Source organism: Trachinotus anak, unplaced genomic scaffold, assembly GCF_046630095.1.
Source record: "Trachinotus anak isolate AG129_WGS33_773 ecotype Australia unplaced genomic scaffold, CSIRO_AGI_Tana_v1 ptg000028l, whole genome shotgun sequence".
In the NCBI taxonomy this organism is placed as follows: Eukaryota; Metazoa; Chordata; class Actinopteri; order Carangiformes; family Carangidae; genus Trachinotus; species Trachinotus anak.
In genome coordinates this window covers 11,189,804-11,215,888 of record NW_027273879.1, presented here as the reverse complement: position 1 = coordinate 11,215,888, position 26,085 = coordinate 11,189,804, and the positions used below count along the sequence as shown (strand labels likewise).

The following is a 26,085-nucleotide window of genomic DNA, read 5'->3' as shown; positions in this document are numbered from 1 at the left end:
TAAAAGAAAAGAAAAGATTGATTCGAAGCGACATAAAAAGATACACAAAGAAAGAAATGTTAATAGTCAAACTGTTATTAGGGTGATGTACGCCAGATGGCGCTGATGCAGAGGGCAAGAAACGCTGCCTCCACAGGCTGTCTGCCAAAGAGCAGTCTGGAGGCCTGCATCTGTGATACGAGCTAAGTTCTTTCATCAAAATTAAAAATTACCCAAGTGAAGCGTTTAAGATAAGGGCTCAATGGTTTTGATGAGCAAGAGGTACTGTGTGTGTTGAAAAGGGCTCTATAGTGTCTCCCAGGAATCAGTGGAGGAAGCAGCCCAGAAATGCATTTTATTCCCTTGTCTATAAAAAAAAAACCTTCTGAACAAAGTAGGCCAGAGGTAATTAAATAAAAATTACAATGAACGTATTTTTCTTTTCCTTTTTCTTTCTGTTACCATGCAGTGTCATCACATCAATTAATTTGGTGTAACTGGGTAATATACTTCATTTAACCCTCCAGGTCCTGTATTAGTTCATTTCATCCAATTTTATTTTGAAGTCGTGTGTGTGTGTGTGTGTGTGTTGTTTGTGCAAAGCTAAGAAGGATGTCAGGATCATAAGACCATGAGACAAGATTTTTATTTTTTTTTTAAAGAACCTCGTGAAAACACAGCATGTGCCTCTTAGTTTGCATATCAGTAAAACAAACAAAGCAACACAATCATTAGTCTTATGACTGCTCCAGAAGGTTAGGTTGATATTTGCATGCAGGATTTAGACTATATGGAAAGTGGTTTATCACACTGAACATTAAGCTCAGTCGTGTAAGCAGTTGTGTAATTTCAAGTATGAATTAGGTCTGTGTTACAGCCTATTCAGACCGACTGGAATGGAAGTTATCAATACAACAGCAGCAAAAATGAATTCCGAGTCCCTCCATGACATTGACAGTCCCCGCATAGTCTAATCTGTTAGAGGTCCTTTTTTCTGCAGCTGACCTCAGGTTCCTGGAGATGGAGTAAATAAAGAGTCTTACTATTAGTATGAGTAACCAGAAGGTGGGGCAAAGAAGACGCATGTTAGATGATTTGTTGTTAAGAATAGATTTCTAGAAATCTCTAGTGTAAAAGTCCCCGAATGAGTAGCTTTGAAACAGATGTGCAGCAGCTGTAAGCGCCACTCCTTCCTCTGTGAAATGCCACCTTCAGGGGCTCAGACAAAAATCGTAATTACAAGGTGTCACGACCGACTCCAAACATTGCCCAACAGATTTGAGTAGAGCGAAATTTTCCATGATCCACAGAAGAAGTGACGTCAAGTAGGGAGAGACAATGAAAGCAGTGAGCTGATAATAAAATAGTAATTATACGTACTGTTATTGCAGCATTATCCCAAGTAAATAAATAACTATAATGCGTCTGGTGTATTCTCACCGTTTTTCTATGTTATCTCAGGCAAATAAAAAACTCGTCTATTGATCAGCCAAACACCTTTTGCTATCGCCAGTCTCTCTTGATGAACACGACAACACAACAATCATCGAAGAAAACGAGTTTTGTTGGAGACTGAATGTTATTGTAATTTCCGGCACTTGAGTAAATGTCAAGTCTTCTGTAAGGCAGTCACCATCACCACCACCACCGGGTGTTATCCTCCGCATTGTTTCCTTGTAAACAGCGGTTACTAGGGGAAACTGCGCGGTTCGTGTTAATGCGTCCAGGTAATGTTAAAATCACGCGCCTTGATAAACAGATAGATCCTGTACTGTCTTATTGTTTAATTGTCTGGTATGACAAGATGGCTTCAATGGAAGTGCAAACATAATATAATATAATATAATATAATATAATATAATATAATATAATATAATATAATATAATATAATATAATATAATATAATATAATATAATATAATATTGTATTCTGCTTAAAGAGTACTTTTGACACTTATGACACAACATTTTGTTGCTAACACTTACTCGTACTTTAGTACCGTCTTGAATGAAAGGCTTTACTCGTATTTGAGTATTTTTTATTTTGTGCAATTGGTACTTTTATTCAAGTAAAGGATCTGAGCACTTCTTCCATGACCGAGGATAAGTATGAAGCAGGATAAAATACTCAAGTTAAGCATAAGTAACACAAAACTATACTTATGTACAGTCCGTAAGTACATGTTACATTCCACTGTACACATATGCATGTATATATATAGAGAGAGAGGTAGATATATACAGTAATGTATGTAAGTGTCGTAATACCACTAATATAAATTGGCAGTTGTTTAAGTGAATGAATATAGAGAAAAAGTAATGATGTAAAAGAGGACAACCACGCACTGAACACAGCATAAGTAAAAAAAGAAGAAGGAAAGGACACAGAGAGAGAGAGAGAGACAGACAGGCAGTCTTGCTCACAGCTGGGCGGAGCTTCCTGAAGGGTGTATCCAATAAAAAAAATAAAAAAAAAAAAAACCCTCCCTGTTCCCCAGACCGGCACAAGCAAGCTCAACACATGCGGTGACGAATTGTCATTCAAACCGAGCTCGGACAGACGGATTTATTTCGCAGCGAATCTGACAGTCGGCGGTGGCGTTTTCATTTTCAACTTAAGGCAGCTTTTTTTTTTTGTTCAGGGGTGATATATTTTCATAAGTTTATTGTTATTATTGTTTTTATTATTATTATCCCGCGCGCGCTAACGGTACGGGCGCGATAATTAGCTTCGTGGCTAACGAGCTCCGTGTTCCCGGGACCGACGACTGCAACGTGTGGTAAGTTTTTATTATTTACCCTTTTTTTTTTTTTTTTTTTTTAATCGGAGTAATGCGCTGATTGTGGTTTATTCGCTTAACACCAATTAGACACTGACATCAGATGTTAACGTGAAGTTAATGCTAACGTTAGCCGGAGTAAGAAACCATTGTGCTGCGTCTTCAACAGTTAGGACAAGATGTTTGCTAGGTTACATCTAAGACTGACACAGTCCTGTAGTGAAGGTTCAACATCTTGTTCGACCGGGGACGGATAATGGAGGCTGGTTGTGTTCTTCCGTTGGCTTTAGGTCTGAGGAACAGGGTTAATGGCACAATGAAGCCCGAGCTTTTAATGTTTAACCTTACGCAGCGGCGGTGACCGTCGGTCGAGCAGACATTTATTTGGCAGGACCCTGAAATCGGCCCCACACATGACGGAGGGCGCCCACCCGGTCTTGTGCTCCCGAAACATGTCACTTCCGGTTGCGTAGAAAACCACGTCAAACACAATTTAAAAAAAAAAACAAAAAAAAAAAAAAAACCCGCAGATAATGAGATAATGCGGTGTTGTAGCTTTGATCGATTACGTCGTAACGGGACGTTTCGTGGACTCAAACCCGGTCGCGTTGTTTCTGTTATAGAGGCGCGCGGGTGCGTGTAACAGGCGGCGCTCGTGCTCTGTGAATGGATGACGACACGTGCGCACGTAAAAAAAAAAAAAAAAAAAGAAGTGTTTCTTATAAATGAGACACTATCACGTAAAGCTCTTTGTTTGTCGATACTTGAGGAAGCGACGATAATAAAACGAAGCGTCTTGGTTAAATTAGAGGACGTTGGTGTCACACAAACGCCGGCTTCTAACTGCGACCCATAAAAATGGCTTCCCACCGGGGTTTCAGACAAGGAAGCCGCAAGAGAGCTTCCTCTCAGTATTTGGGTTTGCTAGTGGTTTTTCCACACTTCTCATGTAGTTATGCTTTAAAAGAAGCTAACCCCCTTGTCTTCACTGCCTTTCCTTTTGTGTTGTCAGTATCTGTTCTGTTCTTAGGAGAGACACAACGCGCAGGTGTAATGACATATGCACTTCTATTATTAAAGCAAGCTGTCTTTCTGTCTTTTGTCTTTTTCAGGATGTACCCCTGCTCATCTGCAGTTACAGTTGCACAATGGCTGTCCATTCACTCTGCTTGATAGCTCAGGACCCAAAGAAAAGCAACAGATCTAGTATAATTACAGGATAGCAATAAGCCCTTATCATACCTCTGTTTACCTTAATTGTTTTCTGGGCAGTCCCAGGAAAACCTTTTTTGAATTTGCACTGTTAATCTCAGAAATCCTGTTCAGACAGGTGGGCCTGAAGAGAAGCTAATTATTTATTATACCTTGTACCTCTTTATTTTGGTAGCTGCTGTCTAGAAATAGCATTATATAAATACACATTTTGACAGGCATTCATTCCCTTTAAGATTGTGAAGCAATTCCTTAATAGTCTACAATCATGGTTTCAACAACTGCAACTGCAATAATAGTGGCCACCACAGCAGGGCTGGCGACCCAAACTGGTCTGATAGATTACATGTGGCTGCTGATTGTTGGCTTCATCATCGCCTTCATCTTAGCCTTTTCCGTGGGTGCCAATGATGTTGCCAACTCATTTGGCACAGCTGTGGGCTCTGGAGTGGTCACCTTGCGACAGGCCTGCATTCTGGCCACAGTGTTTGAGACTCTGGGCTCTGTGCTCCTTGGGGCCAAAGTGAGCGAAACCATCCGTAAGGGTATCATCGACGTGGGCATGTACAATGGCTCTGAGCATGTGTTAATGGCTGGATCTGTCAGCGCTATGTTTGGTGAGTATCTGCTTCTTATTTTTCATGTAATGTAATAACAACAGAGCTTGGTGACACATAGGGCTTGGCACTGTTTAGTTCTTGTAACTAGAAAAATTAAGATGTCAAACAAACACCTAGGAATAGGGCTGTAACCAGTTGTCTAAATGACTGAATAAATGAATGATTAGTTTGCTTTTTTTTTTTTTCCTAAGTCTGTAAAGGTGTGTGGAAAATCTGAAATCAGGTCAACCTGTTTAGTCTAATGTGATCATTTATTTATTCTCATTAGGTTCTGCTGTGTGGCAGCTGGCTGCCTCCTTCCTTAAGCTCCCCATTTCTGGAACACACTGCATTGTTGGTGCTACTATCGGCTTCTCGCTGGTTGCCAAAGGCCAGCAGGGAGTCAGGTGGTTTGAACTCCTCCGTATTGGTAAGTCTGACACTTTAATCAGCTGACCTAGATATGTCCTCATTATTTGAATTACATCCCAGGCTGTGTTAAATTAATGGCAGTATGTCACCAGTAATGCAATGTTATCATAATACATTAGCCAGCAATTTGTCTGTGTTGACCTTTGCATATCTAGGTCAACGAGTTAGTGAAGTTATGAATGACAGTGCAGGTTCAGAGCTAAATCCACAACACATAGAAATATGGAATTTAAATGAAATATAAATCGGCTGTTATCACACTAGTTCCTTAAGTCTTTGGAATATTGGAATGTCCAGATGGGAAAGGAAAGACATTTGTCAGAGAACATGTGGCAATTTTACTCAAAGCTTTGTGAGTAGTAGCATACAAAATTGGATTTAATTTTGCAACTTGTCTCTTGTTTATGCATTTGTTGCATTAGATGGTGTTTTTCACATCAGTGTTCCTCTACAGAAGGCCTAAAGCAGATGTAAACCAGACTCTTTATCATTTTGTGATCCCTTTTTGCTGTATTTTCCTAAAAAGGATCAAGTGTTAATATTTTTCAGTCATGGAAAAGATTTGAAATTTGACATTGAAATCGCAGAAAATCGTCCACGGTACAAGTGGCTGTGTCACCAAATTCTTTCGCTATGTAGCCAATGACTGTCCACTTTACAAGGGATATGATTGTCACTTCTTTGGATTTAAAGTTGACGCCTAGCCTGAGGTACAAACTGGGTTGAGATTTCCTGTTTAAACCACACCTGAAAGGATTGCCACAACGGATATTGCAGAAGGAGAAAAAACAGTATTGCATTTACTCAAAAATGATTTTCAAAGGAAGAGTAGAGGAAACTGTTTCAGGAGTTCTATGAGAAGTTTAACACTTGTCTCTTTAGCCTGAGTGAAAATAGTAGTAGTAAAACAGGGATTGTCTTTGTTGAGTGGTGTATATAATTTCAAGAATTAAAAGCCACAGCCAGGAGGTTTTCATTTCATTTACATGACAGAGTTGTTGGATATTACAATTCCACTAAATTGCAATGCTTTTATTTCTTGAATTTGCAGTTGCTTCCTGGTTCCTGAGTCCCCTTTTGTCTGGAATAATGTCAGGCATTGTTTTCTACTTTGTGCGCATGTTCATCTTACGCAAGGTAAGCTGGCTGTTATCAACTTGCAGATAATATGTGTATTTGCGTGAGTAAAACGAGAACTGTTAAGGTCAGTTTTAACACTGTAGTAGTCCATGTGCAAAATGAAATTGAGGATATGTTTGTTACATGACAATATTAAAGCTACTGTTCTGATGCAGTTCCTTATCCACATCATACAGCAAGGTTCACATTACCACTATAGCCTTGTTATGTCCATCAACTGAGACCTGGCAACAAAATGGTGCAGTTTTGTTCACTGAGTGGAATTTTTATTTGACTTAGTGCTCTGTTTTGTCCCTGTAGAAAGACCCTGTGCCTAATGGACTGAAGGCCCTGCCTGTCTTCTATGCTGTGACCATGGGAATCAACCTGTTCTCCATCATGTTCACTGGAGCTCCGAGTGAGTATCATTGTTTCAGTCATTTTGCTCTGCATGCCTGCCCGCAGCCACAGCTTAAAATAAATTGCTCCCTCAGACAGCCGGATGCCCACACATATTCCAGACTGAACCAGGCCGTGTTTACCGTTTTCACAGAAGCTGTGTTTATTTTAACATGTTTTTTTGGGGCTCTCTTGCTTGTGGTTCTACAGTATGTGGGTCATAGCTGAAATAAAGTTTTAGAGCGGAGCACAACAGGGAGATGGAAATTAGATTTCACCTAACTCTTGACATCACTGTCTGTGTCCTTCAGACATGGAGGAGGAAAAGGGAAGTAAAGAGGGTGTTTGAAATGGTCATAGTTGTCTGCTGCCTGTAGCTGTACTGCTACTCAGAATTAGTACAGTAATGCTCTGAATGCTTGTGACTACTGAATACTCCTCCATAAACTCTTTATTAAATGAGCAACCTTCGCTCCTTTGTTTTTTTTTCTCTCTACAGGGCCTAACAGTTCAAGATGTTAGCTGGCCTGGGCCATTAAATGGCTGCTACAGGCCAGAGTTTGACCAGATATGGTGCGCTGATGTGTGCATGCACATCAGCGCACTCACAGAGAGGAGATCACTTGCAGTTCCAGCATAGCCCATAACCCTGCTTAGTCAGGCACATTCTGTACAGTTGTGTGAAGTCCCTCACACGTCAACACACTGTACATGAGGACCTGTACTAGGGTACCTCAGAGAAAAAAGGTGCGAGATTGCATTTTAGACACCAACAAACCCACTACATCTTCTGTCAAGACCAGTGTTGATTTTGGTTGATCTTTTTTTTTAATATTCACAAGAACATAACATCCATATATTCTATATACTGTAGATGTAGAGAAATTGTCCCCACACACAACCAATTTAACATTGGGACAATCCTCATCAATTCCTGCATGATCAGTTTCACATTGACTTAACAACACAAAGCAACACAGCCAGTTCTTATCTATCATATCATTAAAAATTGTAAAATAGTATCTTGTTTTCCAAGTCAGACATCCCATGTTTATTTTGTGGTTTAGTTCTGGAGAGCATATTACTCTGGCACCCAGAACAATATCAGCTCATTGCTGCTGCCCATTGCTGATACATGCTCTTTAATGCAGTAGCAGTATCTGCGGCCAAGTACAGTATGTTTGGTTTCCTGTGATAGGACTCAGCATTCCTCTGATCTACACCCTATCATAGTGGTGCGACTGGACACCAGGCATCCCACAGCACATTCCAATACTCAATATATAGACCAGTGCCAGAGACCTCTAAGTCAGCATGTGCAAAAATTTGGGCCAAAGAATTTGAGGGTCAGCTGTCGATCCTTTACAGATGAGGCTTAGTGTGACTTGGGTTCTTCACACCTTATAAATCACTCAGCTGCTGCCACTCCACTGCAAGCCCAGTCATAAAATGAAAATCTACCTAGAAAAAAAAAAAATCTAATTCCTACCCTCTTGAAAAATTCATCAACGAATATGAAGACTTATGGCTTCTTAAATCGGTATAAAATCACTGTCATCTCAGAGATACTAGAATATGTTTATATATATCTGCTGCCTTCAGAGAAGTGTCACAGACCCTGCTTCATGTGCACATCCAAACACTTTTTTTTGGTTTGCATACCAGTGTTTGTTTCACAGGGCTGAGTGTCATAGCGACCGTACATTTTGACCCACACCATTGATTAAACCTCAGTGTGTTTAGGTGGATACAATTTTTCCGCCCGGGTTACCCTCTAAAAAAAACAAACACTCGGTGGCGTTGGTTGCTGGGGACGCCAAACATTCAGCTACGTAAATGATACTCACATCACAGTATTAACAACTGAACCAATGTCCTGGAACAACATTTTAGGTGTATTCAGAGGCTGCTATTGTCAACTGTGGTATAATGGATATATACTTAGTGTTAGGAGTGACTGTTGGGCTTACAGATCCCTTCAGTGCTGATACTTGGTGCAGCTGTCACTTAGCCCCAATACTCTTGGTAAGTGCTACACTGAGTTCTAGACAAAAGTGAGGACAAAAAACCAGCGGGTTCCTTGCCAAGTGAGTCATAAAATGCCAATTTAACTGTCATTGTAATTGAGGTTGGTGGCGAGTTGCACATACAGTACTGGGCAAAAACATGTTATTGTGTAATGTAGGCCATGGGATATAGAGGTTTTAGGGAGAGGTTTGGAATGCAGCCATGGTTAAATTCCATTTCCTGTGCAGTTCCATTCATCCCACTGCATGGCTGTGGTATAAACCCACCCCTTTGTTTGGGAGTGTTTATCAGACCGCTAGACCTGGGCTAGCTTTTAAATCCTTTCTTTTATATTTTGTAAGAAGTTCCCTACAAACAGGTCACAGTGACAAAGAGTTTCCATGTGAATGCCGTTAGGCCCCTTTGTCATTATGTGTCCTGTTGTATTACTGAGTCCCCTGAAGTGAGCTGTACTTACAAGTAGTGTCCAAGTGAACTACACCTGTCTGTGGATGTCTCTCTACATGTGAGTCAATGAAGACAGGAGGCTAAGCTGTTACAGAGACACCTTACATCTTTTTTTCTGCCTGTGCCTCCCCTGTCCTGAAGGGAGTGAGCTTCCATTGCGTAACTAAATAAACATCAGTTAGGTGCTCTGCAGTCTCATGCTGCAGCGTGACTCAGTTGGGAGAGTGCACTGTGGACTCTGCCCTCAAATGAACGCAGCGGTTGAGACACTTATCGCTTAGCCTTGGCCCTCATTTCCTTTTGTTTATCTTAAACTTCCCAAACAGTCCTGGGGCAGTGGAAGTGTTTTTGTTTTTTTAATTATGCATGGCCAAGGTCACCTCACCGCAGATGTTGCTGGAATTTTCAGCAGCTCCTGTTTTTTTGTTTTCTCCTAACCACACCACTGAATTGTATCCTCTCTGTATGAAAAAGATGTCTGCTTCCCTGGGGAAATTTAAATAGTTGCTTTTTGCCCGCATGTTCTGCATTACATCTAACTCTGCTGCACCAACTCTGCTGCAGTCTTGGCAAGAGGTGACTTTACTGCTACAGCAAACAACTCAACTGAATGACTCCCCCTTTCCCTTTCCCGTTCTCCCTTTTAAGGAACTAATTGTCCAAGTGCAGTTGTGAAAAGGGCACCTAGGGTCATGGTCACATTTTTGCTCTTTCACCTATTAGGTGTTACATAACTGTTCACATTTAGGGGTACACATGCTTTCCATATTTAACTTGGACATGGCACAATGAGGCAATGCTGTCAGTCAGTCATGTATTGCCAAAAGATGGCACATGTAGCCCAATGTCATTGGAGTTATTGCCTTGGACTTGTTTTTTTATTCACTGGGGCCATTGATGTTTTAAATGAGTACAGGTTTCTCCTGAGATTTCATTGCCCTGATAGGATGTCATTTTGACTTGTAAATAGTATCTTACAGTTTTAGTTTTTATAAAACTGCTCAGTTTTAATTTTTGGTAAGTCAGTCTTAATGCAATGCAACTTTTATGTATTGTCCATTAAGAAAGGTAGCACCTGCTGCCTTGTTTTTTAAAACTGCCTCTCTTTGCCTTTGTGTGTCTGTGTTTGTTTCTGTCCGTGGCACCTGGCGGTCCTTCAGTGCTGGGATTTGACAAGGTCCCTTGGTGGGGCATCCTGCTCATCTCACTGGGCTGCTCTGTGCTGACTGCCATTGTGGTCTGGTTTATTGTCTGCCCTCGCCTCAAGAAGAAGATTGAACGTAAGTCATCCTGAAGTTTCTAATTTTTGGCAACCTGATAACTCAGTTTTAAAATCCCAGTGGTCACCAGTTTCTGCTGACCACTGACATGATGGGTCTCCTCTCTTAAGCCACTGGACAAGTGAGGGATTTAGCACTGCACATGTAACCTAAACCTATTCACACTGAGGGCTCATATTAATCCAGCAAATGGAATTTAGGGATATTTTGTCATAATGGAGTCACTGTAATGAAAAATATTGTCACCAGTTTTTGTCCTATAATCCTGGATTAAAGTAAAAAGTCCTCTGCATTTACACACCAATAGTGTGGTTCTGGTGTTGAACAGGAATTTTTTAAAAAGGTATTTCGGTTTTCTCTGCTTGTAGCTATCTTGATACCTTTTCATGTTGTCAGAGAGACAGCTCTAACTGCCTAGGTATATTTAACATATTCTTTGAATGATATTGACTTTACCTGTCATATGTTGTGTCTTAAAGTAACAGAGAAACGGAGGGTTTATCTGCCCAAGCATGATCTGTCTAGATCAGCCTTATCCTGTAGACAAGCAGCCTAATTGGGTCGTAGTGATCCACTAATTGGTCTTTACCTCCTTGACTAAAATAAGCCTAGATTGACTTACGGTGTTCAAATGGCATTTGCTGTGCATTTATGGGTAGAAGGCTGAGGGTGGCAACTGCCTGAGGTCCGGTCCTGACCACTTTGGATGATGCAATGTGACCGAGTCAGACTACTCCTATGATTATCACAGAAAATATTGGCACTGAGTATCTGATTCACTTTAAAACCACAAACAAATGCCATGTGAGCCACAGGGTGTGTTGACTCTTATCGTCTTTCATAAGTTAAGCTCCTAGTGGTACTGTAAATATGTTCGTTGTAAGGTCATAATCCATTTATCTGATCCTGTGAACACAGGCGCTCGCTTTTGAACTCCGGGTACGTTGCATTTTTAGGACAAAGGTTTTTCTGACCCTGTGGTTATGTAATTCTCCCCACAGCTTATGTTGAAAGGAAACACATGTGCTGTGCTAGTATTTCTCTGCTGTAATGCGTATGTGTATGTGTTTGGACATGACCCAAGCAATATCTCACTCCAACTCCTCCCCTACTAGGAGATATCAAGTCTTCCAGCCCCTCGGAGAGCCCCCTGATGGAGAAGAGGGAGCTGAGAGAAGCCCACTGTCCAATCCTGAAACAGACTGCCAAGGACACTTCTACGCCTACCACCCCAGCTGTCAATCAAGACCTCTCTGCTCAGCCCCAGAGTCCTACTGAGGAGCGCAGGGTGGCATTTGACATTGGAGACTCTGATGATGGTGAAAATAATAAGGAGCGCAAGGTGGCATTTGATATTGGAGATTCTGATGACACCGAGTACAGCAGTGCAAATGGGGGTCAGTAAGCCATGAAACAACATCACTAATACTTTTATATGTAATTATATTTATGAAGATTAATGATATGTAATGTAACCCCTGCAATGAAATGAAACATGAAATTGATACTTACTTGGTACTTGGCAAGCTTTAATTTAATTTCATTTTTTTCTTTCTCCAGCCCCTAAACAGGTTCAATCAAACAGTCAGGTCCAGTTCCACAACCAGCAAGCTGTGCATAGCAATGGTTCCACAAATACTCCCAGTCAGGTCCAGTTCAATAATCAGGTTCAGTTTAACAACAGGCCAGCACAGATGCCAAGTAACGGTTACAGCCAGTACCACACTGTCCACAAGGACTCCGGCCTCTACAAGGACCTACTGCACAAGCTCCACCTGGCCAAGGTTGGTGACTGCATGGGTGAGGGGGGTGACCGACCTATCAGGCGAAACAACAGCTACACCTCCTACACCATGGCCATCATCGGCATGCATGGAGACTTCAAGCATAAAGATGGTGACTTCCGTGCCAGCGAGGATGGCGACAAGGGCCCGGGGTCAGGCGGTCAGGAAAGGAAGCGTGTGCGTATGGACAGTTACACCAGCTACTGCAATGCTGTGGCAGAGCACACGACTCCTGAGGGGCTGGGAGAAGGAGAGGTGACACTAGAAATGGGGAAGGAAGATGCAGGTAGCAGCCAAAGCTCTCTTGATGAAGATGGGCTTGAGTCAGACAAGCCAGAGGTCTCAACTCTCTTCCAGTTCCTCCAAATTCTCACTGCCTGCTTTGGATCCTTCGCCCATGGAGGAAACGACGTTAGGTATGCAGATCTTTTTGAAGGCTTTGTTATTATCAGTCATCGGGCTGATAGCTGACACTTTTGTATCTCTGGCACGTTGTTATTGACATTTTCATGTATCAAAGTATAACTCGGAGTCTGAATCTTTGGTTACTGTTGAAATGACCTAATTCTTTCCGCTGCAGTAATGCCATTGGACCGTTGGTAGCTCTGTGGCTGGTTTACAAAACCAGCAGCGTAACTTCAAGTGAACCTACACCCATTTGGCTCCTGCTGTATGGTGGCGTGGGCATCTGTGCTGGACTCTGGGTGTGGGGTCGCCGAGTGATCCAAACCATGGGCAAGGACCTTACTCCCATCACCCCCTCAAGGTACAAATGCCACAGACAGTGCTGATCCTGTTGCTCCTTAGTCATAAAACCACATCCTCCGCAGACATTACTGGTCTTTGAATTTAGCAGGCATGCTCATAGGCCTGAGTGTTGTTTTATTTTTTCCCCTGCAGTGGTTTCAGCATTGAACTGGCCTCAGCCTTGACTGTCGTGGTAGCCTCCAACATTGGCTTGCCTGTTTCCACCACCCACTGCAAGGTAAGCTGGTCAAACACTGTGGTCTGGGAGGCAGACTGAGACACGGTGGATGAGACTATTTAGTGTGAGGGGAGGCTACAGTAAACAGTCTGCTAGACGGACCAAATATGGAGCAACTTTCTCCTTATTACATTTTAAGTATGCAGACAAATCATTTGAAGTCATAAACTTATGGAAGATGATGGAATTTATCTGACAACTGTTGTGTTTCCAGGTGGGCTCTGTGGTTGCAGTGGGATGGCTACGTTCAAGGAAGGCAGTAGACTGGCGTCTGTTCAGAAACATCTTCATGGCTTGGTTTGTGACCGTGCCCATCTCTGGTCTGATCAGTGCTGCCATTATGGCCATCTTCATCTATGGCATCCTGTGAGCATTCAGCTGCACCCCAAGCAGGGGAGGAGAAAGAAATCGCTCCAGTGCGCACCAGGAGAAAAGGAGTGAAGTTGGAAGGCCAAAATATATCGCTATATATATATACCTCAAGCCGACAACTTTGGAAGAAAAAGGAAAAAAAAATAGAAATGTTGAGAGGAGGAGGTGATATGGGCCTGTGGTTCTTGGCTGCATTATTTTCAACCTAGAATTTGCTGTTCGTTCCATTTGGGCCACATCACTTCAGTGGGAAGCTTGCATTTCTTTGTTCTGACTTGCTTTTTCATATTTCATTCTGTTAAGACTTAATCTAAAATCAACTGATTTTTTTTGTTCTAATATTCATTCTTACATTTTTTTACTTTGAAATTATGTATATACAACCATGCTGTTTTTAATTTTGTCTTACACATTAGAAAGAAATGAACAATTAAAATGCAGTATTAGCCTTTTGCAGATGTAATTCCAGTCATAACACATGCTGAAAGTAATGTAGATGAAAAAGCAGTATTTTTAGATGAAAAATTAGGTTATTGGTGTGTATGTTTTCCTCCCAATTCCAGGTATTTGTTATTAGTGAATTCACATTTTGTTCCTCTGTTACAGAACAAAATAGACTGTCAGCTAACTGTAAATTTCGGAGAGGCTGGTGAACACATTTTCTACCATACTGAAGATGATTAATCAGTCACGTTCACAGCCCTGCAGTTTATCTTTATGACACACAATCATCTGAATAATTTACTGTGGCAGAAGCACTAATTGTAAACACTGGATGACCACCTGCAAAATGATATGAGAAATACTGTATCATTAGCATAACAAGTCAGTACACTTCTGGTAGGAAATGACAACGACCTAATAGTTAAAGTTAATGGATAATGTCCTATCCAGTTCTTTAATTAGAATCTCCTGAGGCTCTACATTCTTGATCAGTGCAGAAATATCTGCCTGAAATATCTTGGTACTTGAATTTGAGAAATGTAACAGCAGAATGTCAACTAAAGCAAAAACCAACTCTCAGACAAGACCTTAAGTCTCCTGTTAAAACTTGATTGCATCATTGATGGTTAAATGCTTTAGGTCTGCTTCAGCCCTGTTTTTCTAGCTCACTTTGTGTCGGCTACTTCCCAGTTTGGTTTTTCTGTGGAATTTGCACCAGCCCCAGATAACTGGGTCGCTCTAGCTTTCCTCCGTCTCAGCCTGAAAAGCTGCATTAAAGGTTTTAAGTGAGGAGGAACAGGAACCTAAAAACTAGATGTTATCTAACTGGGTGGTTTGGCATTGAGTTGATCTGGTCTTTCTGTTTGAATGAGGGCAGACATATGTTGCATGCCACCAGTGTGTGGTCATTTGGCTGCAGTACTAAATGCATTTCAGACCTATAGATGCTGTAGTTGCCTTAATTGTTTTATTTTCCCTTAGCTACCAAAGAAGAGTTGTTTTGGTCTTTTCTTTTTTTTTAATGCACATCAACATACTATGATCCACATATGGATTAAAAAAACTAAAACAAATGAAAAATAAAAATGGGAAAATACTGGTGTCGAACTTTTATTTATCCAGATGTGAAATGCTTGAATATTATATTTTTTTCCAATGGTAAAATAATGTCTTTGTAAAACAGTCAAGAGCAGTCTTGTACAGTAAGTATTTTGTCATGGTGTGGACGTAAAAGAAGACACACAGGTTATACAGATAGGTGGGATAGTTCCCTTTATTGACAGTAAATTCAGCGCAGCTCAGCCACTGGGTGATGAGTGACCACTGGGATCCGCATGTTTCTGCGCTTTCTCACTCCAGTACATCTGTGACGCAGGGACAGACAGAGAGGATTCCTTTACGCTAGCTTTACATTGCAAACGCATCACAATCCAGTAGTTTTCCAGGGCTTTCAAAGCGAGTATATGAATCACATCTTTCCAAAGTTTTTCAAATATGACTCACTCCCCCAGCCTTTGTACTGAAGAGTGATGACTGCACCAAAGTGTGATTTTTTTTTTTTTTTACTGCTGTAAAGCACGAAGCGATGCCTGCTCTACCCCAAAGGATTAGGATTTACTTGTACAGGTTGAATAAATCTCCTAACACCAGTGTGGTTTTTTTTTTTCAACACAGGGAATGATGCAGATCACCTTTATCAGTGCATCCACAACCTTGGATCAAAAGAATTCAATCAATTTTAAAACAATCAGCATCTTTTAGGACAGGGACGCTGCATCCTTGGTCTTAAAATAGCCTGAAGCCGATGATACAGTATAAATCAAGCACAATAAGCACCTGGGGACAGACGTCTCAGAGTGCCCTGGATTCTTGTCCTAGATTTACTCACATACAAGGAGGACTGTGTTCAAATAAACAATCCCGGCATCTGATTTTCGAGGTCAAGCAGTAAACTGATTTTATGATGACTTGATCTCCAGAGCAACTTTTTTTTTTGACTGTGTAAATCAAACATTAAAAAACTGTTTTTACAAGCTGTCTGGTTGTAACTTCGTAATTGGTCTTGAGGCATTTTACTATCTACTTGATTTAGAAGCCAGACTATAAAGGTTTTGACACTACTAAAATCTAGCTGAGACCGGCTCTGACTGGCTCTGTGTTTCACTATGCTGTGGATTGCATAACCTACAATTTAACTTTCATTGGGTTGCTCAAAACAGTTCACCACATCTTGCCTCAGCAGGTACTTCTGAGTTGGCCTTAAACAATGTTAGCCAGTAAACAGATAAGGATACATCTGGCCTTATATGTGTGGGGATTTTTTGTTTGTTTGTTTTTTTGTGGGGTTTTTTTCTTTGGATGTTGATATGTGTGTGTCACATGTACAGGTTTTCACCTTGTTCCTTGGTTGAATCCTGAGTGACTTCATCTGCAGAGGAGAAATGAGAAAATGGGGAATTATTACAGCAGGTAGTGACAGTGTGGGATCCATAAGTGTAGGGAGTTTTACTCGATCTTACCCAAACTGCTCACAGTCTCAGTGACTACTTCATGGTGCTCTGGAAGGATAGTAAAATGTAGCTTGACGTGAAGCAACTTTTACATTTGGCCAAACTGTTGTACACTTTCTGTCTTTAATTGCTCTAATTTTTATTTATTTATTTATTTTTTCACTAATAACTGCTAGAGTAGATTCACAACACTTACCCCGCCTCTGTCTCCCTGTCAAAAATAATAAAGGCAGACATGATCACAGATAGAAAGACAGAAGCTGAAATTTAAGCTTGAATGTGCTGAAAATAGATTTATGTGACAGTCTCACCATCTGCTTCCTCGGAGGACTCAGACTCTGATTCTGTGGTTAAAGAGGGAGGGAGGCCAGTCACAAAACTGTGATATTTCACATGTCAGTGTACTTTGAGGCCCAGCCCGTTCATCCAGTGCTCTGCAGGCCTGCTCTAAACTGTCCTTTGTTGCCATCTACAGGCTGATATTGGAAGAGTTAAACCTCTCTTACCCTCATGAGCTGCAGCGTCAGAGTTGCCACCTCCCTCTGCTGGATCTGAGGATTTCACAGTTACGCAATGTTGACTGTCAGGTTGAGAAAGATCACATGATGTCTGTTAAAGCCATCCAGCTGTTTTTACACACCTGTGTTGTCATCCTTGGCTTTGATGTGCTCCTCCTCTGTTGGAAACAAGGTAACAGGTGAATCTGACTATTAATACACAATCAATACATGTTCAGTTATTGATTATTTGATTAAGTATAACTTACCAGATTCATCCTTAACGGCCTCTGTAAGTGAAAGATTTGAAAGACTGCATTAGCAACTGAACCCAGATCAGCCTTTATTAGTTCTGAATGAAGTCAAAGGTCATATAGTCCCTCTCACCAAGGTAGTGGGTCTCCTCATTCTGTTCCTCTGTAACTGAGCAGGAAAAGGTGAAAAATGATTACTGATGAAACAGAAAAATATTTTACAGTGGATTAAAGGTAAATTAGCTCATAAAGACATTTTGGTTTCGTTGTGCTTTGCTTCAGTCTCCGTGTTACAAACTCACCGTTCATCTGAGCGGCCTCATTCTTTTGAGCGGCCTCGAACTCCATCTGATCTGAAAAGCCAAGAAATGTAAAATTAAATTATACAAAGCAACATCCAAACAAAAGCATTGTCAGTCTTTGTAACAGTGGAATGGGTTGACATATGAATGACTTAACAAATGAATAAGAAGTCAAATAAATTCACACAAAAAAATGTCTTGTAATTGGCTTAATCTGTCTTGATTCAGTCAGTCTCCCTGTGGCATTATAAAACAAAAGGCTGCCACTCTTGCTGTCAGAGTTAACACAGGCAGACACATTTATTCAAAACCATTTGGAATATCAATTAGACTAATGCACGGTACCTATTTTCTGCAGCTCAGTTAGCCCATCTGCGTGAAAAAACACAAGATTTGAATTGAATTACATCCGTTTTGAGGCATTAAATTATCATCAGCTTTACATAATTATTGCAATTGTTGATTCTCACCATATTGAGAAACCTTTTCCTCTTTCTCTGCGGATTCCAGAGATGCTGAGAGAGCTAAAAGCCATCATAAGTACAGCAATCAGCCTTCAGATACACACATTACTGAAACTCGAAAGTAGTTTCACTGCAACTGAATTGATCTTCAGCGGATTCTGTGAGATTATCTGAATCTCTCGGAAATCATGAATAAAACCATTTTTTCTTCTTACCGGTGTGAAATGCTGCCACAGCGAGGAAAACAAACACTGGCACTATAAATCTCATCTTGACGGCTGTTCTGTTGGTTGTGGAAGATTTTGGGTGTCAATCCAGACTTCGGTTTGTGTTGTTGTCATTTCACCGCCTCTTATATCTTCAGTCACATCACATGCTTTGCATGGACAGGCGGCTCTGGTACCATTGTCCCTCCCTACCTGAGAGGACAGCTGGGTGGCACATCACCACACAGACGTATCCTTATTCAGGCTGTCAATGCCACCCATTGTTGGCTCCTCAGTCACATGGACCTTTATTTGGGATACTACTGTGACTGTTTGATAAAAAAAAAAAAAAAAATGGGAGTCCTTGCCACGGAGCTGAAAACAATGTTCATTTCCTTTTAGGAATGGAAATGGTGATTTCACCACACACCCATGGCTTATGAATGATGGGTCACGATGTGGCTCAGTAAGACAATTCCTCAATTTATCATGCAATCATGCAGATCAAACAGATCCTGATATCTCGGCCCTGAATCTGTCACAGGACATATATTCAGGAAAATCTGAATTATAGATGATAGTAAATTAAATTGAATTTTAGTTGTGAGATGGGACAGAAAGAAAATCAAGTTAGATAAAATTCTACTAAAATACGACTAATTATATAACACGCACTTCATCTACAAAGCAAGTTTGCAAAAGTGGGATCGATGTGAGTGCAAAATGTGTTGAGATATGATTCAAACATAATTTCATTAGGTTAATTAAGCTCTGGAGCTAAATATGAAATAAGAATACAAAGCAGATCAGGTCTCATCACTTTATTGTGATTGTAAACACTCTCAAAACAAACAGTACATTCTGGGAGTTTTCAGTATCGTTTGTAATCAAATTAATTTGTAATTAAAAGTCTCGTCCAGAAGAATCCAGTCTGAATACTGCACATTGTTTTTTTGTTTTTTTTGTATTTGCAAATGGACTTCAGCATAAAACTGAAGCATTTCTATCAATTAAAGTGCACCATTAATATTCATACTCAAAACTTCATTCAAACATCTAGAAAAATACACCTCTGAAAGTGCTCAAGAGACAATCAGCAAACTCTAGCGGCCGTCCCACACTAGCTAAAGAACATCAAAGTGGTCCAGGCAAGTACAGTGTCTTTAAGCAACATGACATCAGATAAATCCCAGGTGCAGAATACGCCTCCACTTGTTACAAGGAAGTACAGAAATGTGTCAGCCTCACTGCAGTTTGGTCCTGATGGCAATTTTCACTTCTTTAAAATGACACAGGAAATCTCCATGGACAAATGATTTCTAAAATGATTGGGAGACTTATTTTTGACTAAACACATGAGCCAATTACTTTAATAGCTTTAAGGCACCACAGTAGTTTTAAATGATCAGTGTGATTAGACTCTCTCCAATTACGTTACATTATATTAACAGTCTATTCAACTAGTAAGAAAATACATGAACTTGTTAATACTTTTCTATAACATCCATATCTTCCTATTTACAAGGAAAACGTCTTGGTGGCACAGCTCTCTTGCTGACAGCTGCCTGTACTCACTATCAACACATACAGCAGTGTGCTGAGGAGGTAGAGGGACTGAGAAAATCACTGATAGACACATGAATCCATCAATAAAGGAACATCATCATTATAGTGAACACTATGCAAGAATTTGGCTAAAGGGCAACAATGGTTGGTCTGTGTGGCACCAACAGACTGATTTCTTAAATGTTAGCTGTACCATGTTTATAACACGGAGAATGCACATAGAAAAAAAATTTGCTCAAGACAAATAAAGGAACATAGTAGGTCTACCCTGCAGTGCAGCGTGGTTCACAGTGATTATAAAATTCAGCACAATACGATGTAGTCCCACCATTTGTTGTGATTTGTGCTGCTGTTGCTGGTGACTGAGAGCGATGAACTGTGGCTACAGTCAGAGGGATTAAAGGATCATTTCCTGTTCATTACAACTTTGGTCTTTTTTCTCAGCTTTGGCCAGCACTGTAATGATAGCACTGTACTCTCCAGGTGAACGGCTGGGATCATAGAAAGGAGACAATTTGCTTAAAAGACTTCAGGTCATGAGGCAACGTGAGTCAAACAACCAGACAAGTCTTAAACAAGCCCCCACGTTCACCTAAACCTTCAGTGTACCAGACTGACTGGTTCAAGTTAAACCAACCATATATGAAGTTTCTACTGTTTTCCTGTGGGATGAGGATGACTACCTCATTTCATTTGAACTCACTCATGGTTTTATCTGGAAAATCAGGTTCAGCTGTTGGCTTGTTTAAAACTTTGCTGGTTGTTTGCCTGCTCATGTTTGCCGCCCTGTCAAACTTGCCTGCAACTAATGCTTATTTTCATCATTGATTAACCTGCAGATTTAAAACTTAAAGATATTCAACATACTATAATGTAACGATAATGACTTTGAGAAGCTGAAACCATTGAATATGTGGCATCAAAACTGACTTCAATTATTAGTGAATTATCAAAATACTTGCATTTTAACCTAATGTTGCTGCTCTAATGTCTAATGGTCCCAGATCTCAGCAGTTATTAGGTGAGTACGTCGTCTGACTGACAGAAATTATGGCAAAAACTGCAAAAATAAGACCTGAGTTGTAACAAACCAGATTATAAATTTAAAGAGGCCAGAACACCCGAGATACCTGAAGGAGAGTTGGGATTTGCCCTGACCGGACCTGACAGTGCAGCAGGCATGCCTATGAGCATCTGTATGGGTTTATACTGTGCTTGATTGATGGTATTATATAGCTTTTGGTTCTTATCTCAAGTAGTTCTCACTTTTCACAGTTCCCCTCTTAGTCGGGTGTGAAGGTCCTCCTGGTCGATCTTGCCATCCTGTTCGTGCCAGCGATGGTGCGCCAGCAGGGCCACATTCCTGGCAGAGATTGCGCTCATCTCCATCGCACTAGCTGCCCACTCTACAGCATTGAGATAGTACAGCCGGTTGTGCAGGATGAAAGGAGGGGTCTTGCGTTGCGGCGGGCGGTACGCAGGATAAGCCAGCCACCGGCTCTCGGAAACCGAATCCCAGGAGAGGAACATGTTCTGCAGCTGCTCTTGAGACAGCGGCTGTGGAGAGAAAACCTTCCAGACTTTGGTGTGGCTGGCGGGGGGTCGTTTGTAACCCGCAGGGATGTGCACAGGGTCGAGAGAGGAGAGGCTGTTGATGACAGATCCCTTTGAGTCAGTGGTGAGGACTTCAGACACAGTGAACTCTGAGGCCGGCTGTGTGGTCCCAAGGTAGGACATGTTCAGCAAGCCATGGACCAGAGTTGACACTGTCTGGTGGTAACGCCCGGGGTAGTTAGACGGGATTGGAGGGGAGAAGCCTGAGAAGTTGATGTCAGACTTCCCCTGGTGAAGTGGCGTTGCTATTACCACAATGTCATACAGAGAGTGAGCTGAGCCCGATTCCCCAACATAACTGACCTCATAGAAACTGGATGTGGTGCCTGAAAATGAGAGGCGGAGGGAAGATGAAATGTTTGAAATTTTAAAAAGTGTGAACACAAACATGACAAATCCAACAAGGAGAGCAAACAAAATGTTACCTGTCTTGGAAGGTCGAACCTTGACTGCAATGGAAGTCACTGTGGCAGTGATGAGTTCACTTTTACTGTGGTACAGCAGTCCTGAGCAGACTCTCTTATTACCTCCATCCACTGCCCATAGACCTGAATCTGCTCCGGCTAATGACACAGCTCCTAGAAGGCAAGATATAAATGTTAACTCTATTCTACAAGTTCGCACCCTTCAATAAAAACCCTGTATTACATTATTAAATATGTGATGAACCAATACAAAGTCCTACACTATAAAACATACCCACAAAGCCGTGGATGCGGACACTTTGACCGTAGTTGACACGAGTGATGGGTGCAACAATATCGTTGAGGAAGACCTGTGAAAATCCTTCGCCTATCATGGTTTCCTCCAGAGTCTGATTCATCAGGGTAAGAAAACTCTCCCCACCCATGGCATGCAAGAGCCTCTCCACACTGGAGAATGAGTAACCATACTGCTGATACTGGTAGATCCTGTGAATGACATGATTTCCACGATCAGTAGGACATCCAACAGAACAAGGAACAGCAATTCTGTGTCGATATTCCTGGATCTCATGCTAAAAAAATGGGATTTTTTTCCTTACCTCATAAATTTGTCCAAAACACTCTCCACCCACATCTGCATTCGAAGGAAGTTGAACCCGTACTGCCAGAGCATCCGAAAAAAGTTAATTATAAACCAGTCACTCTCTTCAAATGTGAGCTCCTTTCCATCAAAGATTGCCATTTTAGAGGAGACACCTTTCCTGGCAGGAATACCTGAAAAGCATAGGTAACATATTGAAATATATTGGACTACGTGCCAATTACGGTTTCAACTATTCATGTATTTGTGCTGAGTCTGTTTAATTTAGGACATGTTGACATTACCTAATTTTTCAACGAAGTGCTTCATGTGTAGGTTCAAAGGATGGATCACTGAACCGCCCGTCTCATACTCATAATCCCCGATCTTCACCGTCGCGAGTCGCCCACCAACAGTACCGGATTCAAACACATCAATCTTCACTCCAGCTCCAAACTCCTGCCTCAGGTAAAACGCTGCTGCTGTGCCACCAATGCCTGCTCCGACCACAGCTTTAAAGGAGCAGTGACAACAGGGTAAACCAACTTTGCAACGGGCTCAGCTGGAACGGTTCGATTGAGGTTATTGCATGAATTAATGTCCGCTCCACACTGTCCGCTTACATCATCATCATCGTCATCACAATTTTCTGTCAGTTGACTGATCATTGCAACTCAAACTCGCATATTATCGAGCGGAACACCAGACAGCAATCTAATTTCCACAAATCTATCTTATATTCAGGCAGTTTAGGGCTGCAACTGATGGTTATTTTCATTATCAATAATCTGATGATTATTTTTGGTTAATCATTTAATCTTTAAATTTCAAAAAATAATGAAAAATGCCCATCCCAGACTCTCAAAGTCCAATTTGACATCTTTAAATGTCTTGTTTGGTCTGACCAACAATACAAAAGCCAAAGATACTTTGGTTCCATATGATACAAAAACAGAGAGAACCAGGACATCTTCATATATAAGAGGCTGAAAACAGAATCTTCGGAAGAAAACTTAATTGATTATGACAATAGTTTGCAGATTGTTTTTCTGTCAATCAACTACTCAATCTATTTACTGATTGCTGCAGCTCTGATGCAATTTATGCAAATGATGTCCGACAATCTCTCTGGTACATTTTATGCACTTCAATTGTGTATGTGTGTGTTTTTTTTTTTTTTTTTACTTGCCCACTTTTGTCAATGTAATTGTATACTGGGTGAGGTCACATTAAGGTCTCCCCCCACAGAAATCTAATATTAAATCAAACCTCTACCTCAAGGGAGGATACTGCACCTCTCTCCTCCAGTGAAGCAAACGTTAGGAGGAAGTAAGCATAAGAATAAATGGAGGAGGGAGTAATTGACTGCTGTGTTGTTTTTGGGTGCAGCCTGGGCTTCAGCTTACCTATCTTTTTGGGCTGGTCGTGCAGCTCTGCGGCTGAGGCTAGACTTCTCCTCCCAGTGTGCCAAAGCCCCAGCAACAGCAGTGCTCTCAGTGACAGGGTTTGTAGACTCATTGCGGACATCTAGAGCCCTCCACTAATGAGCATCTGTGCAGGAGAAATAAACATCGACCACGATCAGTTCAAGTTAATAAGTTTCTATCAGGCTCGGTCAAAGGTTACGATCACCACTTTCCGGATCAGGCAAATAATAACAAAGGTAATTGTGACATAAATGACTGCACAGCTGAGGCGAGCGGTGTCATGTCAGTCTAATGTTTCTGACTTAATAAAAAGAAAGTGTTGAGGGTTACAGCATGGACTCACTATTTTACAAGTCACCAAGAAGGGCTGTCGCTGATCCAGAGGTAGTCCCCACAGAGTTACACTTCAGTATAACTTTAAACTCGGTAGAAATCCCAGCGGTGTGCTTAAACAGAAAACTAGCGCCACTTAGAAAAACAGAAGAGGAAATAACATCTGATAATTAACAATTCACTCTTTTCAGTGTTGAATCATGTCGGAGCACCGTGAACGTCGCTAAATATTGAGCCACACTTCCGGGCACGCTTACAGTTGAGTTTCACAATAAAAATGTACATTACATATGGGGGTGGAAACTTTGTGCTTTGCGCTTTTGCGGCGGCCATTGCTCATTTTTAATGTCTGTTCTTTTCACTTCAAAATCAACAAAAATGCAGTTTCCCAAGGGGTGCCCAAACCTTTGTATAAAGCTGTATATCACAACTCTGCGTTGGAGTAGTTGGCTGTAAATAAAATACAAGGGCAGCACTGTACTTTTTATGAACAAAAATCATACCATAATTAAAAATGTTAAAAATTTAATTGATATTACTGCTGTCAAGAAATTTAAATTGTCCATTAAAATATAGAGACAAAATCTAGGTTAGGATGATTTTCAAATTGTTTTATTTTGAAAGTTCCAATTCATCTATGCAGTTCATGGATCTATTATAAGACCTGGATGCCGGATTTAAAAATGGCGTAGTAGTGCAGTAGTGTCACTCCCATCATGCCTTTGGGCAATGAGAACGAGCGAAAAACGTTCTCGATCTGGCGCTGCGCGTTCACGAGTGCTCTGCTAGCGGACTTTATGATGTGTAACCATAGTAACAGACTAATACAGGACCGGCCCGGGGCTTTAAACACGGCAAGAACATTCAGTCTGAAGCTTTAGAGCCTAAAGTCACATTGGAATCAACATTTTAAAAACCAGGCAAAAATATTGCGTTTAAATTGTCTTTTAGGCATTTTTAAGATATGGATGCTGCATGTGACAGATAACTACAACTCATCAGATAAAGTTATTACGTTTACTTTCTCTCATTTAGAAGCAGATTTATACGGCATGTCTTCTTTAAAAAAAAAAAAATCAAAACTGCAGGGCTGAAGTTAAGCTTTATGTCCCGTCATTACTTAGCCCTCTTTCTATTTTTCACAGTTCTATTTCACAGATATTTGATTTGAAAATGAAAAATATATCAAAATTATTTTTTATAAAGATTGAATTTAAATGATGAATGCCACTGAACATTTAGCTACACACACTGAGGACGTGGGGAGTTGGAGAGGCGATGATGAGGACGACCAGGACGGTTCTTCCCCTCAGGGACAGAGAGGGGCAGCGGGCTGCAGCAGCTCAGGCCACCGCTGCTGACCCGGAGGACGCTGCATCCAGGCCGGACTCAGTTATAGTTTTACGTTTGGGGAACGTTCCGCGGCGAACGTTCAGCGAACGTTCAGTGAAGGTTCCGCGGCGAGCGTTCCGCGAACGTTCCGGGAACGTTCCGCGGCGAACGTTCAGCGAACGTTCAGTGAAGGTTCCGCGGCGATCGTTCCGCGAACGTTCCGGGAACGTTCCGCGGCGATCGTTCAGTGAACGTTCCGCGCTGTAAAAAGCGCCTCAACAAGTAACCATCTTGTTACCGGATGTTATGCTAACTTCAGGTTGACAGTGTTTTTAAAATAGTTTCAATTTGTTAAAAAATAAATAAAAATAAAAAAATGAAATGCATGTTGTTTATAAAGAACTTGTATTTGTCTTGCTGGGCAGGGAGGGGAATATAAAAATATGATCTTGAATGAGGCCTCAGCTGACAAAGCATGTTTTCAATCATGAGTTTTTAAATTATCCATGTTGATTTGGTCATATTGTACATTTTATCCCCTGTTGGAGAAGCCCAATGACAGACTTTATCTTTTATTTTTAGAAATAAAAGGCAACGTGAAATGAGTTTTTTTTTTCTGTGGCATCTAAAGTGTTTGAAGTGCTGGTTGAAACTGACAGGAGAAGTGAACATAACTTGATGGAGAGCATTCATTTAAATCCACAAATTGCAACTG

The 26,085-nt window shown here is 41.1% G+C and overlaps 3 protein-coding genes across 5 annotated transcripts; 1 reads left to right on the top strand and 2 right to left on the bottom strand.

Moving 5' to 3' along the window:
• Positions 1 to 2,465: 2,465 nt before the first annotated feature.
• Positions 2,466 to 14,956, top strand: slc20a1b (solute carrier family 20 member 1b). Of its 2 annotated transcripts, none has more exons than XM_071466617.1 (11): positions 2,466 to 2,759; positions 3,872 to 4,588; positions 4,860 to 5,000; positions 6,054 to 6,139; positions 6,443 to 6,539; positions 10,156 to 10,275; positions 11,391 to 11,672; positions 11,836 to 12,475; positions 12,640 to 12,825; positions 12,960 to 13,044; positions 13,259 to 14,956. In XM_071466617.1, exons 2-11 carry the CDS (start codon positions 4,240 to 4,242, stop codon positions 13,412 to 13,414), a joined length of 2,142 nt encoding a protein of 713 aa, XP_071322718.1. In that variant the 5' UTR covers positions 2,466 to 2,759; positions 3,872 to 4,239; the 3' UTR covers positions 13,415 to 14,956. The 2 variants fall into 2 exon arrangements, with proteins under 2 accessions (XP_071322718.1, XP_071322719.1); XM_071466618.1 differs by lacking the exon at positions 2,466 to 2,759 and adding an exon at positions 2,839 to 3,670.
• Positions 14,957 to 15,115: 159 nt separating this feature from the next.
• LOC139611738 (cyclin-dependent kinase 11A) lies at positions 15,116 to 18,254 on the bottom strand. 2 transcript variants are annotated; one of them, XM_071466621.1, is made up of 13 exons: positions 18,103 to 18,254; positions 17,894 to 17,947; positions 17,769 to 17,795; positions 17,424 to 17,474; positions 17,255 to 17,290; positions 17,137 to 17,157; positions 17,011 to 17,046; positions 16,877 to 16,921; positions 16,682 to 16,714; positions 16,567 to 16,581; positions 16,380 to 16,418; positions 16,256 to 16,288; positions 15,116 to 15,224 (listed from the first exon to the last, which is right to left on the bottom strand). In XM_071466621.1, exons 1-13 carry the CDS (start codon positions 18,155 to 18,157, stop codon positions 15,211 to 15,213), a joined length of 459 nt encoding a protein of 152 aa, XP_071322722.1. In that variant the 5' UTR covers positions 18,158 to 18,254; the 3' UTR covers positions 15,116 to 15,210. The 2 variants fall into 2 exon arrangements, with proteins under 2 accessions (XP_071322722.1, XP_071322723.1); XM_071466622.1 differs by lacking the exon at positions 17,769 to 17,795 and having other exon boundaries at positions 17,867 to 17,947; positions 18,103 to 18,163.
• Positions 18,255 to 18,899: 645 nt separating this feature from the next.
• Positions 18,900 to 24,296, bottom strand: pcyox1 (prenylcysteine oxidase 1). The gene is made up of 7 exons (XM_071466619.1): positions 24,049 to 24,296; positions 23,685 to 23,829; positions 22,584 to 22,790; positions 22,298 to 22,472; positions 21,973 to 22,184; positions 21,699 to 21,851; positions 18,900 to 21,599 (listed from the first exon to the last, which is right to left on the bottom strand). The coding sequence occupies exons 2-7, from the start codon at positions 23,803 to 23,805 to the stop codon at positions 20,929 to 20,931; spliced, it is 1,539 nt and encodes a 512-aa protein (XP_071322720.1). The 5' UTR covers positions 23,806 to 23,829; positions 24,049 to 24,296; the 3' UTR covers positions 18,900 to 20,928.
• Between the last annotated feature and the right edge of the window lie 1,789 nt (positions 24,297 to 26,085).

What these genes read in the sequence shown, in the direction of transcription:
- slc20a1b (XM_071466617.1), top strand. Translation starts at nt 4,240, where the DNA reads ATGGTTTCAACAACTGCAACTGCAATAATAGTGGCCACCACAGCAGGG. An exon ending in ATCTGTCAGCGCTATGTTTG is followed by an intron (nt 4,589 to 4,859) that starts GTGAGTATCTGC and finishes TATTCTCATTAG; the next exon opens with GTTCTGCTGTGTGGCAGCTG. An exon ending in GTTTGAACTCCTCCGTATTG is followed by an intron (nt 5,001 to 6,053) that starts GTAAGTCTGACA and finishes TTGAATTTGCAG; the next exon opens with TTGCTTCCTGGTTCCTGAGT.
- LOC139611738 (XM_071466621.1), bottom strand. Translation starts at nt 18,157, where the DNA reads ATGAGATTTATAGTGCCAGTGTTTGTTTTCCTCGCTGTGGCAGCATTT. An exon ending in TGTGGCAGCATTTCACACCG is followed by an intron (nt 17,948 to 18,102) that starts GTAAGAAGAAAA and finishes GATGGCTTTTAG; the next exon opens with CTCTCTCAGCATCTCTGGAA. An exon ending in TGAGGAGACCCACTACCTTG is followed by an intron (nt 17,158 to 17,254) that starts GTGAGAGGGACT and finishes TTTCACTTACAG; the next exon opens with AGGCCGTTAAGGATGAATCT.
- pcyox1 (XM_071466619.1), bottom strand. Translation starts at nt 23,805, where the DNA reads ATGTCCGCAATGAGTCTACAAACCCTGTCACTGAGAGCACTGCTGTTG. An exon ending in CGACCAGCCCAAAAAGATAG is followed by an intron (nt 22,791 to 23,684) that starts GTAAGCTGAAGC and finishes GCTCCTTTAAAG; the next exon opens with CTGTGGTCGGAGCAGGCATT. An exon ending in GTTTTGGACAAATTTATGAG is followed by an intron (nt 22,185 to 22,297) that starts GTAAGGAAAAAA and finishes TGTCATTCACAG; the next exon opens with GATCTACCAGTATCAGCAGT.